The following is a 16,994-nucleotide window of genomic DNA, read 5'->3' on the forward strand; positions in this document are numbered from 1 at the left end:
GTTCTCCAGCTCTTAAACTCTTTCTGACTCCTCTTCCATGATGTTCCCTGAGCCTTGTTGGTAGAAAAGGTTTTGAACAAACTGGTAAATGCAATAATTATAAGTAATACTATAACTTGATCCCTTTAATCCCTAAAAGAAATATAATAATTTAAAAATTATCAAGGAGGGTGAGGGAAGAGGATGATAGGGAGACACAACTCAAAGTAAAGACCATTTGAGGGGTAGTATGGAAAACTACAGAAATTAGAGAGGTTCATTAGAAGGAACACCAGCCAATTATTAGAGGTTACAATGAAAATGTTCATCAACTGAAACCAAGAGTCCTAGTGAGAGGCAGAATGACAAACACAGAAGGTGGATCTGTTAGCTGCTGTCCCGGTAGTACGGCACAAACCCAGAAAGAGTCCTGCCAGGTTGAAGTAAAAGCCACAAGGAATCAACAAACAAGAAAGCCTACCTCATTCTGAGACAAGATTGGAACAGAACTAATATGCTCACCACTGCCAAAAAGGCTACTGGAAGAATGAGTGTCCCCACTTCTTAACCAGCTGCTCATGGACAAAGGGATGGTGACTTCAAAGGCAGAAGCAGCCAGTACAGCACCAAGATGAGACCTAGAAAGATGACTGTGCTAGTCTGGCTGTCATGAAAAAAATAATAAACAGTGAAGAGGACTGGGACAGACCATTTTGTTAGGCCCACAGGGACCTTTGATCTAAATGACAGTAGGTGACAAGGCCATTGACTTCATGGTAGTACCAGAGTAGAACATTCCACTCAACCCTTGGGCCATCTCTCTCATGGAGAAAGGTAATTTAGGCAGCCATAAAATCATCAAATCCCTATACCTCTCTAGTTATCCTGTGGCTCTAGTGAGTCAAGACCTATTGGGAAAGCTGCAGGCCCAGGTAATTTTCAAACCCCATAGCCAAGTAGCCCTGATCCTAGGGAATCCAGAAGCAAATATCATGACTCTTGGGGTCCCCTCAAAGAGAAGAATGACATCTCTATAGTCTCATAGAGATGCCACAATAGGGACCTACATTTCCTTTCAAGATTGTGTAGAGTATGAGTTTAAGACAATCCTAGGCCGGCACAGAATGTTAGCCCCAATGATAATAGATCTAAAGTCAAGAAACAGGTGATTCATTAAAAATAGTATTTTGAACTCCCTTCCAGTTGGCACCAGCACTGGGTCACATTGGGCACAGAGTCGGCAGACACCCCCACAGTCACCAGAGGACTCTCGACGAGATCTGGATCACTAACCAGACAGTTTTACAGTCCTCAAAGGAGACACCACTTCTAGGCACTGTAACATGCCCAGGATCTTAGGACAACAGGATCCCAAGATAACAGGAGCTGGGTCACACCAGTATTTCAGGGTCTCAGAGTAAGCTTGACTTCCAACAACTCTGACACACCCAGATACGCAGGTTCACAGGAGCTCACAATCAAAGGATCACAGAGAAAGCTGGACTCTGAGAAGTCCTGAATAAACTTGGATTATAGGAAGGACAGACTCCAATCAGATATATTGAGGGCAGCAAGCACTTGAGATAATCAGATGGCAGGAGGCAAGCATAGGACGAGAGCAACAGAAACCAAGGTTACTTGGCATCATCAGAACCAAACACTCCCACCTTAGCAAGTCCTGGATACACCATCACACCAGAAAAACAAGACATGGATCTAAAGTCACTTCTTATGATGAGGATGGAGTACTGACTTTAAGAGGGAAATAAAGGAAAACATGGGTAAACATCTAGAAGCCTTTAAAGAGGAAACACAAAAATCCCTTAGAGTGTTACAGGAAAATACTACCAAGCAGGTGATGAAATTGAACAAAACCATCTAGGATCTGAAAATGGAAATAGAAACAATAAAAAAAAAGGGAAACAACTCTGGAGATAGAAACCCTAGGAAAGAAATCAGGAACCATACATGTGAGCATCAGCAACAGAATACAAGAAATGGAAGAGAGAATCTCAGGTGCAGAAGATTCCATAGAGAACATGGACACAACAATCAAAGAAAATGCAAAATGCAAAAAGATCCTAACTCAAAACATCCAAGAAATCCAGGACACAATGAGAAGACCAAACATATGGATAATAGGAGATGAGACTGAACAATTTCAACAGAAGGGCCAGAAAATATCTTCAACAAAATTATAGAAGAAAACTTCCCAAAGAGATGCCCATGAACATACAAGAAGCCTACAGAACTCCAAATAGACTGGACCAGAAAAGAAATTCTTACAAACACATAATAATCAGAACAACAAATGCACTAAATAAAGACAGAATATTAAAAGCAGTAAGGGAAAAAGGTCAAGTAACATATAAAGGCAAACCTATTAGAATTACTCCAGACTTCTCACCAGAGACTATGAAAGTCAAAAGATCCTGGAAAGATGTTATACAGACACTAAGAGAACACAAATGCCAGCCCAGGATACTATACCCAGCAGTCTCAATTACCATAGATGGAGAAACCAAAGTATTCCATGACAAAACCAAATTCACACAATATCTTTCCACAAATCCAGCCCTTCAAAGGATAAGAACAAGAAAACACCAATAGAAGGACTGAAACTATGCCCTAGAAAAGCAAGAAAGTAATACTTCAACAACCCTAAAAGAAGACAGCCAGAAGAACAGAATCCTAACTCTAACAGCAAAACTGACAGGAAGCAACAATTACTTTTCGTTAATATCTCTTAATATCAATGGACTAAATTCCCAAAATAAAAAGACACAGACTAAAAGACTGGCTACACAAACAGGACCCAACATTCTGCTGCTTACAGGAAACCCATCTCAGGGAAAAAGACAGACACTACCTCAGAGTGAAAGGCTGGAAAACAATTTTGCAAGCAAATGGTCTGAAGAAACAAGCTGGAATACCCATTCTAATACCGAATAAAATCGACTTCCAACACAAAGTTATCAAAAAAGGACGGGCACTTCATACTCATCAAAGGTAAAATCTACCAAGAGGAACTCTCAATTCTGAATATCTATGCTCCATATGCAAGGGCACCCACATTCATTAAAGAAACTTTAGTAAAGCTCAAAGCACACATTGCAACTCACACAATAATAATGGGAGACTTCAACACCCCACTCTCACCAATGGACAGATCCTGGAAACATAAACTAAACAGAGACACACTGGAACTAAACAGAAGTTATGGAACAAATGGATCTGACAGATATCTACAGAATATTTTATCCTAAAAGGATATACCTTCTTCTCAGCACCTCATGGTACCTTCTCCAAAATTGACCATATAATTGGTCACAAAACAGGCCTTAACAGATACAAAAATATTGAAATTGTCCCATGCATCCTATCAGATCACCATGGACTAAGGCTGATCTTCAATAACAACATAAATAATACAAAGCCAACATTCACGTAGAAACTGAACAATACTCTCCTCAATGATACCTTGGTCAAGGAAGAAATAAAGAAAGAAATTAAAGAATTTTTAGAGTTTAATGAAAACGAAGCCACAACATATCCAAACTTATAGGACACAATGAAAGTATTCCTGAGAGGAAAACTCATAGCTCTAAGTGCCTCCAAAAAGAATGTAGAGAGAGCACACACTAGCAGCTTGACAGCTCACCTAAAGGCTCTAGAACAAAAGGAAGCACATTCACACAAGAGGAGTACATGGCAAGAAATAAACAAACTACGGGGCAAAAACAACCAAGCAGAAACAAAAAGAACTACTCAAAGAATCAACCAAAACAGGAGCTGGTTCTTTGAGAAAATCAATAAGATAGATAAACCCTTAGCCAGACTCACTAGAGGGCACATGGACAGCATCCTAATTAACAACATCAGAAATGAAAAGGAAGACATAACAACAGATCCTGAGGAAATCCAAAACACTATCAGATCCTACTACAAAAGCCTATACTCAACAAAACTGGAAAACCTGGATGAAATGGACAAATTTCTAGACAGATACCAGGTACCAAAGTTAAATCAGGATCAGATTAATGACCTAAACAGTCTTATATCCCCTAAAGAGATAGAAGCAGTCATTAATAGTCTCTCAACCAAAAAAAGCCCAGGACCAGATGGGTTTAGTGCAGAGTTCTATCAGACCTTCAAAGAAGATCTAATTCCAGTTCTTCTCAAACTATTCCACAAAATAGAAACAGAAGGTACTCTACCCAACTCATTCAATGAAGCCACAATTACTCTGATACCTAAACCATATAAAGACCCAACAAAGACAGAGAACTTCAGACCAATTTCCCTTATGAATATCGATGCAAAAATACTCAATAAAATCCTCTCAAACAAAACCAAAGAAAGAACACATCAAAATGATCATTCATCGTGACCAAGTAGGCTTCATCCCAGGGATGCAGGGATGGTTTAATATACAGAAATCCATCAATGTAATCCACTATATAAACAAACTCAAAGACAAAAAACAACATGATCATCTTGTTAGATGCTGAAAAGCATTTGACAAAATCCAACACCCATTCATGATAAAAGTCTTGGAAAGATCAGGAATTCAAGACCCATACATAAACATAATAAAAGCAATCTACAGCAAACCAGTAGCCAATATCAAAGTAAATGGTGAGAAGCTGGAAGCAATCCCACTAAAATCAGAGACTAAACAAGGCTGCCCACTTTCTCCCTATCTATTCAATATAGTACTAGAAGTCCTAGCCAGAGCAATTCAAAAACAAAAGGAGGTCAAAGGGATACAAATTGGAAAGGAAGAAGTCAAAATATCACTATTTGCAGATGATATGATAGTATATATAAATGACCCTAAAAATTTTACCAGAGAACTCCTAAACCTGATAAACAGCTTCAGTGCAGTAGCTGAATATAAAATTAACTCAAACAAATCAGTGGCCTTTCTGTACACAAAGGATAAACAGGCAGAGAAAGAAATTAGGGAAACAACACCTTTCACAATATTCACAAATAATATAAATACCTTTGTGTGACTCTAACTAAGGAAGTGAAAGATCTGTATGATAAGAACTTCAAGTCTCTGAAGAAAGAAATTAAAGATCTCAGAAGATGGAAAGATCGTCCATGCTCATGGATTGGCAGGATCAATATAGTGAAAATGGCTATCTTGCCGAAAGCAATCTACAGATTCAATGCAATCCCCATCAAAATTCCAACTCAATTCTTCAACGAATTAGAAAGGGCAATTTGCAAATTCATTTGAAATAACAAAAAACCTAGGATAGCAAAAACTCTTCTCAAGGATAAAAGAACCTCTGGTGGAATCACCATGCCTGACCTAAAGCTGTAATACAGAGCAATTGTGATAAAAACTGCATGGTACTGGTATAGCAACAGAAAAGTAGACCAATGTAATAGAATTGAAGACCCAGAAATGAACCCACACACCTATGGTCACTTGATCTTCGACAAGGAAGCTAAAACCATCCAGTGGAAAAAAGACAGCATTTTCAAGAAATGGTGCTGGCACAACTGGTGGTTATCATGTAGAAGACTGTGAATTGATCCATTCCTAACTCCTTGTACTAAGGTCAAATCTAAGTGGATCAAGGAACTCCACATAAAACCAGAGACACTGAAATTTATAGAGGAGAGAGTGGGGGAAAGCCTTGAAGATATTGGCACAGGGGAAAAATTCCTGAATAGAACAGCAATGGCTTGTGCTGTAAGATCGAGAATTGACAAATGGGACCTCATGAAACTGCAAAGCTTCTGTAAGGCAAAAGACACCGTCAATAAGACAAAAAGGCCACCAACAGATTGGGAAAGGACTTTTACCTATCCTAAATCTGATAGGGGACTAATATCCAATATATATAAAGAACTCAAGAAGGTGGACTCCAGAAAATCAAATAACCCCATTAAAAAATGGGGCTCAGAGCTAAACAAAGAACTCTCACCTGAGGAATACCGAATGGCTGAGAAACACCTGAAAAAATGTTCAGCATCCTTACCCATCAGGGAAATGCAAATCAAAACAACCCTGAGATTCCATACACACCAGTCAGAATGACTAAGATCAAAAATTCAGGTGACAGCAGATGCTGGCGAGGATGTGGAGAAAGAGGAACACTCCTCCATTGTTGGTGGGGTTGCAAGCTTGTACAACCACTCTGGAAATCAGTCTGGTGGTTTCTCAGAAAATTGGACATAGTATTACCAGAGGATCCCGCAATACCTCTCCTGGGCATATATCCAGAAGATTTTCCAACTAGTAAGAAAGACACATGTTCCACTATGTTTATAGCAGCCTTATTTATAATAGCAAGAAGCTGGAAAGAACCCAGATGCCCCTCAACAGAGGAATGGATACAAAAAATGTGGTACATTTACACAATGGAGTACTACTCAGCTATGAGAAAAATGAATTTATGAAATTCCTATGCAAATGGTTGGACCTGGAGGGCATTATCCTGAGTGAGGTAACCCAATCACAAAAGAACTCACATGATATGTACTCACTGAAAAGTGGATATTAGCCCAGAACCTTAGAATACCCAAGATATAAGTTACAATTTGCAAAACACATGAAACTCAAGAAGAACGAAGACCAAAGTATAGACACTTTGCCCCTTTTTAGAATTCGGAACAAACCACCCATGGAAGGAGTTACAGAGACAAAGTTTGGAGCTGAGACAATAGGATGGACCATCTAGAGACTGCCATATCCAGGGATCCATCCCATAATCAGCCTCCAAACGCTGACACTATTGCATATGCCAGCAAGATTTTGCTGAAAGCACCCTGATACAGCTATCTCTTGTGAGGCTAAGCCAGTGCCTGGCAAACACAGAAGTGGATGCTCATTGTCATCTATTGGATGGAACACAAGGCCCCCAATGGAAGAGCTAGAGAAAGTACCCAAGGAGCTGAAGGGGTCTGCAACCCTATAGTTGGAACAACAATATGAACTAACCAGTACCCCCAGAGCTTGTGTCTCTAGTTGCATTTTTAGCAGAAGATGGCCTAGTTGGCCATCATTGGGAAGAGAGGCCCCTTGGTCTTGCAAACTTTATATGCCCCAGTACAGGGGAAACACCAGGGCCAAGAAGTGGGAGTGAGTGGGGAGAGGAGGGGAAGGAGGGTATAGGGGACTTTTGGGATAGCATTTGAAATGTAAATGAAGTAAATACCTAATAAAAATTGGAGGAAAAAAATAGAATTTCATCCCTTACAAGGCACAAATTGGGGTCTAAAGCACCTGAAATTACTTGGATTATGAAATCCTCCAACCATGCCAGTTGTCCAAAAACATACATCTGCCAGTCAGAAGCCAGGAACAAAAGCCTATCGGCTAGTTCAGAGTGTATAATTGGTGGGCCAGACCACCATTACACTGCATTCAGTTGTCCCTAACACTCTCCTGGCACTCTCATAGGCCTCTACCCCACTGGAGCTGCCTTCCTCTCATGTCTAGGCCTTAAGTGTTCCTTCTACTATATCCACCATGCCCTTCAGAGTCAACCAATCTTTGCTTTTCAGAGGGAAATCCTGAAAATGTTGATGAGGGCCAGTTGAACTGAACCAGAATGCCTTGGGGATTCAAATTTTCTCCAACATTTTCACATTGCATTGGCCTCTGGTTTAAAAACCTTCCCAGTGGACCAACATGGCAATGTATGGATGACCTAGTGCTGGGTGGATACACACACTAAGATTGTGTGGAAGAACATGACTGCAACTTACCTTCCTAGAGAAAGTTTCAAGAAAAAAGTTTCAAATCTTTCAGGAAAGTCAAATACCTTAGCTTCACCTCTCCCATGGCCCAGAGAGGAAACAGGCTGTTTCTGTCAGCCCAACATCAGGCTCTGGAGTTCCTCAGAGCCTAATGTTTCTGTAGACTCTAGATATCTGATTTCTCTGTCTTTATGAAACCCCTTTATTCACAAATTGAGGAGCAAGAGAACTTTATTATGGAAATGAACACAAAGGTCTTTGAAATCAAGCAGGTCCTCACCAATGCACCTGGCCTGGGACTCCTACACATATCGAAGTCCTTGTATGTGTACGATCAGACTGGCACTACAGTGGGGGTCCTGACCCAATGATATACATGGCCACCCTAAACTGATTTTCAGATAAGAATTAACAGTCCAAATGTCACACTCAGTATTGGCATTAATGGACTAAGGGCAAACACTGTCAGATGCTCAGATATTAATGAATGAATGCTACGTGGCAAACCCACATAGTCATCTACAGTAGTGTACACACAAACCCTAAAGATCTTACTGCCTGATAGACTAGGTAAGCCAGATCATGACTATATTAAAGTTAGGCATAAGGTATTTTCCAGATGAGCAGACTTAACAGAGAAGCCCCTTAAGGACTCTGATGTGAGTCTTTCACCCATGATAGTTTTATAAAGAAGGAGAATGCCTTTTGGGTACATCACGAAGACCTAAATGTCATCGCTGAGTTGAAATCTCTGCCAAAGTGAAGCTCAGTACAAAAGGCAGAACTCATAATGCTGCCCACAGCTCTCTAACTAGGAGCAGGGACAGGTGCCAATATATGCATGGATTCTAAATAGCCTTTGCCAGTGTCCATATATATGAAGCTTTCTATAAAGAAAGGAGCCTAATCAACTCAGGGGAAAATGTCATAGTGATCCTTGAACACTTAGCTACAGCATGGGTCCCTAAAAGGGTAGTAGTTATGCACTGTTGGGGACATCAAAAGGAGAGTGACACATTACATTTACCTATGTAATGACTAGCGATTCTAATTTGACATCAGTAAAAAAACAGATTGAAGTAAAGAAGTTTGAACAGTTTCAACAAAGATGTACATTGTTGAATATTGATGACAGAAGAGACCAGAAAAAGGTTAAACCAAGACTTTCCTTTTGATAAAAAATCAAAGGAAGTCCAAGAAGGAAACGAGAAACTAGGTTTCTAGGCTGGGCTTCACTGTAGCCTGAGGTGGTCTAGGCTGACCTGCACCTCTTCTGCAGGCTTTCAGATGACACCTTCAGGAATATCCCTTTAGGCCCAAAGACACACAGATATCAACAATCTAAGGCTCCTGAGCTCAAAGATAGATTCCTGTGTCAGAAAGTCACTAGATAGAAAAAAGCAAAAGGGACCATTCTAATGCTGGTTTTAACACTTTATTGAAATCTTCTTTGACCCCATTACTACATCTAATATAAAATGTGAATAAAGTCTGAGTCTGGTGTGTTCCACTCAAATGATATCAACATCGGAAAACATGACTTGGGCATTTGGTAATGTGAGCCTAAGCCAGGAGAACACTGTGGCCAAAAGTTCCGTGCCTTTGAGTATGAAACCTCAAGAAAAAATGGGAGCACTGATTCCAGAATGCAATGCTTGGGACCCTTCAGGGAGAGGGAGAAGGGCTGCAAAACCAGTGACAATGTATAGGACTGCCTACATTCTTAGAAAACCAAACCTAACAGCCTATCTTAGCTTCTGCATTAGCATCCAAACCTCTTATACAAGGGTTGCAATGCCCTGTCGTCAGGTTCATTTTTCAGCTCTTCTTCCAGGTGCTTCTGTGTAACTTGAAAGGCAGGTTGTCACCGTCTGTGCTTACTATGAGGAAATGGCCTGAGTGTTGCTGAACAGTGTCTCTCATCTAATTGAAGGCTGGGTTAGTGCTGCTGGCATGTGTTTTTTCAGCAAGACAATAGCAAGTGTTTTAAACCTTTTAATGTCTTTTTAAGTCTAGCTTTAGAGAAATTCCTGTGTATGCAAATGACTATGACTTGTCCTTCATATAGTCCAGCCACTAACCTTAAACTGTTACGTACATTTAGAAAACATTATCTAAAGGTATCTTACACTGAGTAAAGAATGTACTTTCAGATAATGTTAACAATCATTATTCACACTCTCCTGGAAAACCGAGGAGAATAAAAATATGCTTTGTTCACAGTGGTTGGTAGCTGTCCACCCTCTGCAGAAGTGTATCGGAGTATCCAGGTGAATAATACCTGAAAAAAAGAAATTTGCTATTAGATAGGAAAAAATTCAAAGATGGACTCAAATGATTCTACACAAGAAACATTAACATAAGTAAAACTTCATATATGTTCTTATAACTACATTCTTCTAGTAATGCTATATGCATATGGTTAGAGACTATGAAGAATACCAACTAACAGTGCTGTACTTGAGAAGGAAAACACTTAAGAATATGTATAACATGACTGCAGAGATGGCTCAGTGGTTAAGAGCACTGACTGCTCTTCCAGAGAACCAGGGTTCAATTCCCAGCACCCACATGGCAATTCACAATTGTCTGGTACTCCAGGATCCAACACCCTCAACAAAGACAAACATGCAGGCAAAATATCAATACACATAAAATAAAACTAAATAATTTTTTAAAAAGAAATAGGTATAATGACAACTAAGATGTTTTGTAAACAAAACCTTCAATCCATGGATGAAATTTCATTTCAGACACTTTTTATCAAGTAAGTAATGTTACTTTTTATAATTTTGTGTGTATGTATGTATGTGTTTACCTGCATGTATGTATGTACATCACTCACGTTTTATGCCTCAGAATACTGAAGAAGACATCAGATCTCCTGCACTGGAGTTACAAATAGTTGTGAACCACCACATAAGTATTAAGAGTTGAACCTGGATACTCTTAAAGAGCAGTCAGTACTCTCAACTGCTGAGCCAGCACTCCAGCTCTGTAAAATTACTTAAAAAGATAATAACTAAGAGATTTTAATAATAATTTTAATAAAAATTATTATAACATAAAGTATTAATCACCTTCATTGATTCTTGGGTATACATACATAGTAATATGAATGTATATTTCTAAATTAAACATTTTATAAAAGATTAGTATAAAATAATTAAACATAAGATATCAAAAATACATTTGATATATCATGGAAATAAGCATAAAACTATATTAAATAATATTTGGCAGATATTTTAGTATATAATAAACATTTTTAATCTGAAAAGAATATAATTTAAATTTTTTCTAAACATTCATTCAAAAATAATTAAATTTTAAAAAGTTTGTTTCTAGATAAAATCTAATGTTAGGGTCTTGCTTTGGCCTCTTTTTGATAACTATACTTATGCTTACTTAAAAAGTCATGAATTGGGCTGGAGAGATGGCTCAGCAGTTAAGAGCACAGACTGTTCTTCCAGAGGTCCTGAGTTCAATTCCCAGCAACCACATGGTGGTTCACAACCAACTGTAATGGGATCTGATGCCCTCTCCTAGTGTGTCTGAAGACAGCAACAGTGTACTCACATACATGAAATAAATAAATCTATTTTTAAAAGTCATGAATTTTATTATACTAATTACCTCCATAATTTGTTAATTAAATGTGAAAAAATCATCTGCTGCATTGTTTTCCAATAATGTCTTTATATACAGTCAAGGTTAAACAGTGCATACAACATATCTAAAGCTCTCTTAAAGAAGGTTTTTTCTCATAAAGCCTTTGTTTGAGTTAGGGTTTTACTGCTGTGAACAGACATCATGACCAAGGGAAGTCTTATAAAGGACAACATTTAACTGGGGCTGACTTACAGGTTCAGAGGTTCAATCAATTATCTTTAAAGCAGGAAGATGGCAGCATGCAGGCAGGCATGGTGCAGGAGGAACTGAGAATACTATATCTTCATCTGAATGCTACCAGGAGAATGCTGACTTCCAGGCAGCTAGGATGAGGGTAGTAAAGCCCACACCGACAGTGACACACCTACTCCAACAGGGCCATACCTACTTCAACAGGGCCACACGTTCTAATAGTGTCACTCCCTATGGGGGGCATATACAAATCATCACAGTCCACTCCCTGGTCCCCATAGGCTTTTTCAAACATTTGAGTCTTTGGGAGCTATTCCTAAACATAGCATAATGCAAAATCCATTTAGTACAACTTCAAAAGCCTCCATAGTCTATAGCACTCTCAACAGTGTTAAAAGTCCAAAGTTCAAAATCTCTTCTCTTAAGTATTATCCCGAAAGTAAGTCAGGAAACCAGGTGAGCAAACTATAAACACAGTATCTCCAGGTCTGATGTCAAAGCAGTCTTCAGATCTCCAACTCCTTTTTCATCTTTGTTGACTGCAACAAACTTCTTTCTCCTGGGTTGGTTCCACTCCTTGTTTGCAGCTTTCCTTGGCAGGCATCCTGTGGCTCTGGCATCTTTAACATCTGGGGGTCCCCCAAGTCAACTTCAGCCTCACAGCTTCTTGTTCCAATGTCTGAGATCCACTCATTATCTTCTGTGTATCTTCAAAGGGTTGGTGTCACTTCTCTAGCTTTGCCCTCTGTAGCATCCTAAGCTCAGGTTGACCCACTCCACTGCCACTGCTGTTCTGGGTGACCATCCCATGGTACTGGCATCTTCAAGACACTGGGGTCTTCTGCTACAACTAGACTTGAGCAATAGCCTCTTATAGATTCTCTTCTTGATGCCAAGCCTCAACTCCTTTACATGACCCCTTCAGCCCTAGGTCATCAACTGCAAGTGAGGCTGTACCTTCACCAATGGCCTTCCTTGGCCTCTCACAGTGCCAAGCCTCAGCTGCTCTTCATGGTCCCTTCGTGCCTTAAAAACCAATACCACCTGGGTGACTCTTAGACATTACCAAGTATAGCTACAGTATGAAGTATGACCTCGACTATTTTTGGAACACAGCTTCTTTGTGCTCTCAGAAAACACCTCCCAGAAGATTTTACCTCAGTGATGCTGGTCTCTTCTTAATCACCACTAATTTCTTAGCTCCAGCTTACTGGCATCAATTGTCCCAGTAGTCTCCTTCTCTGCTTGACTCTAAAGCAAGAGCCACGTGGTCAAAGTTGCCAAGTTCTGCTGCTTGCTGGAGCTGGAACATGGCCCCTTGTTCTATTTTATTTTATCAACAGCTTTCTGTTTTCCAACTCCTTCACTGCCTAAGCTTGACTGTCCTGGAACTTGCTCCATAGACTGACTTGGAACTCAGAAATCTGCATGCCTGACTCCTAAACACTGGGTGTGGTCCACCAAGCCTGGATTTAAGTTTTTCTTCACCTAGAACTTGCTCAGTTCTAGACTGGCCTTGAACTCAGAGATCTGCTTGGCTTTATCTCCTGGGATTAAAGGTATGTACCACCATGCCTGGATCTAAATTTAGCTGGGTAGGATCTTGCCCCAAAGTCCCACTCCCTTAATCTGCTATCTCCTAGAACACAGGACTCAGCTCCATTTTACTTTCTGGTGCCCCTGTAATACTAAAACCATATATTTTATAATTTTCATTTCACAGCTTGCCATGCTTGTTTAAAATGCTCTTCTTAAGATTTAGCCAGAGAACAAAATTTATGATGGGCATTTCTGAGACTTTCAGTGTCAACGCAACTAATCCGAGTCTCTTCACCTTAGCTTCAGGCAGACTCTTCAATCAAGGGCAAAAAGTAGCCACATTCTTCACCAAAATACCACAAAAGCATTGTCTAGGCCACGTATTCTCCACTGAAACCTCTTGAGCCAGGTCCGCACAATTCAAATCACTCTCAGTAACAAAATCATCCAAATTCCTACTAGAATAACCCATTACACCCCATTTAAAGTATCCCATGGCTTTCCAAATCCAAAGAGCCAAAGTCCACATTCTTCCAAACAAAAGCATGGTCAGGCCTATCATAGCAATACCCTACTCCCAGTACCAACTCCCAGTCTTAGGGTTTTACTGCTGTGAACAGACACCATGACCAAGGCAAGTCTTATAAAGGACAACATTTAATTGGAGATGGCTTAGAGGTTCAGTGGTTCAGTCCATTATCATCAAGGTGGGAGCAAGGCAGCATGCAGGCAGGCAGGGTGCAGGAGGAACTGAGAATACTATATCTTCATCTGAAGGCTACTAGCAAAATATTGACTTCCAGGCAGCTAGAATGAGGGTCTTAAAGCCCACACCCACAGTGACACACCTACAACAAAGCCACACCTACTCCAAAAGAGCCACACCTAATAGTGCTACTCTCTGGGCAGAGCATATACAAACCATCACAGCCTTCTACCTTGAAAAATATCTTTCAGTGGTGGATTTCTTCCAAATAGTTTTGCACTTAAGGGTTCACAATTATTTCTCTCCTAGTCTGAGTTAGTGCAAATTTTAAAGCTTGCTTCACTGTCCTATGTCCCTTAAAATGTTTCCCGTGTAAGACAGATACTTTTTATATAAATGCAAGAAGTAGATTTTCTAGAATTTTTCTAATCATGTAATATAGTAACCCCTAGCCCAGGAAACTAAAGAACACTCCATGCAACTGTTTTACATTGAAACTAAATACTTTGCATTTGCCTTTTAAAATTGATAATACAATTATCAGAAAACATTTACATGTGTTTATAATGAGATTTTTCTTATTTTAATTGGAAAAATAATTTTCATACAACAGGTTCTGATCAGTTTCCCCTCCTTCCTGCCTTCTCACCCATCCAGCGCCACATCCTTCCTCTCTCTCTCTCTCTCTCTCTCTCTCTCTCCCTCTCTCTCAGAAAACAACTAGGCAGATAAAAGAGAACTTTTTAAAAGAATAATAACAAGAAATACACACAGAGAGATAAAATCCATGAAGACATAAAATCAGAAACCATAATACACAAGTAAAAGACAAATAAGACCAAAAAAAAAAAAACCCAAACAAGCATTATGAAACAAAAAATCTACAGGAACACCATTGAGTTCATTTTGTCTTCCCCATCTACTATAGGGCATGGGGTAAATATACCCAATGAGATTCTACTAAAAAGCCCTGATTTTTTTCCTTTGAAAGTGAGTGCCAATTGCTTTTTGCTTATGAGTAAGAGCCCATGTCCACTTCCACTCTCAGCACTGGACCCATTCTGGCTTGACCCTAGGCAGGCTCTATGTATGCTGCCATGGTCTTTGTGAGTTCGTATGTGTGTTGTTAATGTTGTGTCTGGAAGACACAGAGTCCTCAGATTTATCCATCACTGTTGGCTCTTATAAGCTTTCCTCCTCCTTTTCCTTATACATGTCTGAGCCCTGAGGGAAGAGGTTTGAGGAAGACATCCCATTTACAACTGAGCATTCCAAACTCTCCCCCTCTTGGAACATTGTCTTGTGGGTCTTAGAGTAACTTATAAGTCACTTTTTTAACTGTAAATTTCATAATCTAAATTCAGGTCAAATCTTCCAATGGAATTTGCACTCTGAATTAAAATTCAATATAAATCATAAAATATTATAAAAATGTAAAGTAACTTATTAACAATTTTATATTACTATAAATTGAAAGCATAATGTTTGGATACTTGAGTTAACAAAAAAGTCATTAAATTTTATTTATCCTGTTTTATTTTATTAAACATGCTACCAAAAACCTTGAAATTATACATATGGCTCACATTATTTTTCTATTAGACAGTAACTTAAAATAAAAAAAAAAATCTCCACTAAATTAACTGACCCTACAAATACTTCTGTAGGCGTGTGTCACCATGTCACCAGGCTCATTTACAAGCTACTTGACTTTGCTTCACCAAGCTCCTTTACATGCTACCTTACACTGCTACACCTCCTCCTTCAACACCTCAGAGACTTTAAAGACACCAGCATTCCCAAAGAAGAAAATATGCTCAGAGATTTCCATTAACCTTCATCAGCAAAGTCACACATAGCATTCTCAGTTCCCTATAAGTTTATATAGACCACATATTAATCACAGAATACTGACTTGTAAATATATCAAGTTGTCCACTAACCAGCAGAAAGTCCCTATTTTTCCTATTGTATCTGATGATAAGGAACATCACAAGAAGACCTATAGAGTCAAGTAACATAGGTCCATGGGGCTCACAGAGACTGAACCACCAATCAAAGAGCATGCAGGGGCTGGACCCAGGTCCCCTACATATTTGTAGGAGATGTGCAGCTTGGTCTTCATATGGATTCCCTAACAATTGGAGCAGGGGCTGTCTGTGACTCTGTTGCCTGCTTTTGAACCCCCTTCCCCTAGCTGGATTGCCTTCTCAGGCCTCAATGGGAGAGGATTCGCTTAGTCCTGCTGTGACTTGATAGACCAGGATGGATTGGTACCCAAAGTGGATTTCTCCTCTGAGGAGAAGGGGGAGGGGATAATGGAGAGAGGGGTTTGTAAGGGTGAGATTGGGAGGAGAGAAGGGAGGGGGGCTGTGATTAGGGTGTAAAGTAAATAATAAATAACTCAATGGAAATGAAGGCACAAACTTATGGGGCACAGTGAAAGCAGTGCTAAGAGGAAAGTTCATAGCACTGCCTTCATAAAACAACTGGACAGTTCTCATACTAACTGTATAAAAATACTCTAGAAAAAAAGAAGCAAACACACCCAAGAGAAGAAGGCAGGAAACAGTCAAATACAGAGCTAAAAGCAATCAATTAGAAACAAAGAAAACAATACAAACAATCAAAGAAACCAAAAGCGCTTCTTTGAGAAAATCAACAAGATGAACAAATCCCAGCCAAATTAACTAAAAGGCAGAGAGACAGTATCCGAATTAACAAAATCAGAAATAAAAAGAGAGACATAACAACAGACAATGAGGAAATTCAAAGAATTAGTAGGTTTGCATTCAAAAATGTGGAAGTGAAAACTTATGCACCCACTTTGGAAATCAATTTGGTAGTTTCTCAGAAAATTGGAAATATTTCTCCCTCAAGACCCAGCTATACCACTCCTGAGCATATACTCAAAAGGATGCCCCACTGTACCACAGGGACACTTGCTCAACTATGTTCATAGCAGCTTTATTCTTAATAGCCAGAAACTGGGAACAACCTAGATGTCCCTCAAATGAAGAATGGATAAAGAAAATATGGTACATCTACAAAATTCCATTCAGCCATTAAAAACAAAGAGATCATGAAATTTGCAGGCAAATGGATGGAACTTGAGAATATCATCCTAAGTAAGGTAGCCCAGAACCAGAAAGACACCTATATAGTATGTACTCACTTATAAATT

The 16,994-nt window shown here is 39.4% G+C and overlaps 1 protein-coding gene across 2 annotated transcripts in view; it reads right to left on the reverse strand.

Moving 5' to 3' along the window:
• Positions 1 to 9,120: 9,120 nt before the first annotated feature.
• The window catches only part of Spag6l (sperm associated antigen 6-like), a 76,348-nt gene continuing 68,474 nt past the window's right edge, over positions 9,121 to 16,994 (reverse strand). For both annotated transcript variants that reach the window (NM_015773.2, XM_017317063.2), the window contains one exon: positions 9,121 to 9,982. In NM_015773.2, coding sequence (NP_056588.1) covers positions 9,919 to 9,982 — 64 coding nt within the window. In that variant the 3' untranslated portion in view covers positions 9,121 to 9,918. The remainder of the gene's footprint in view (positions 9,983 to 16,994) is intronic.

The sequence above is a fragment of the Mus musculus genome, chromosome 16 (genome assembly GCF_000001635.26).
Source record: "Mus musculus strain C57BL/6J chromosome 16, GRCm38.p6 C57BL/6J".
NCBI lineage: Eukaryota > Metazoa > Chordata > Mammalia > Rodentia > Muridae > Mus > Mus musculus.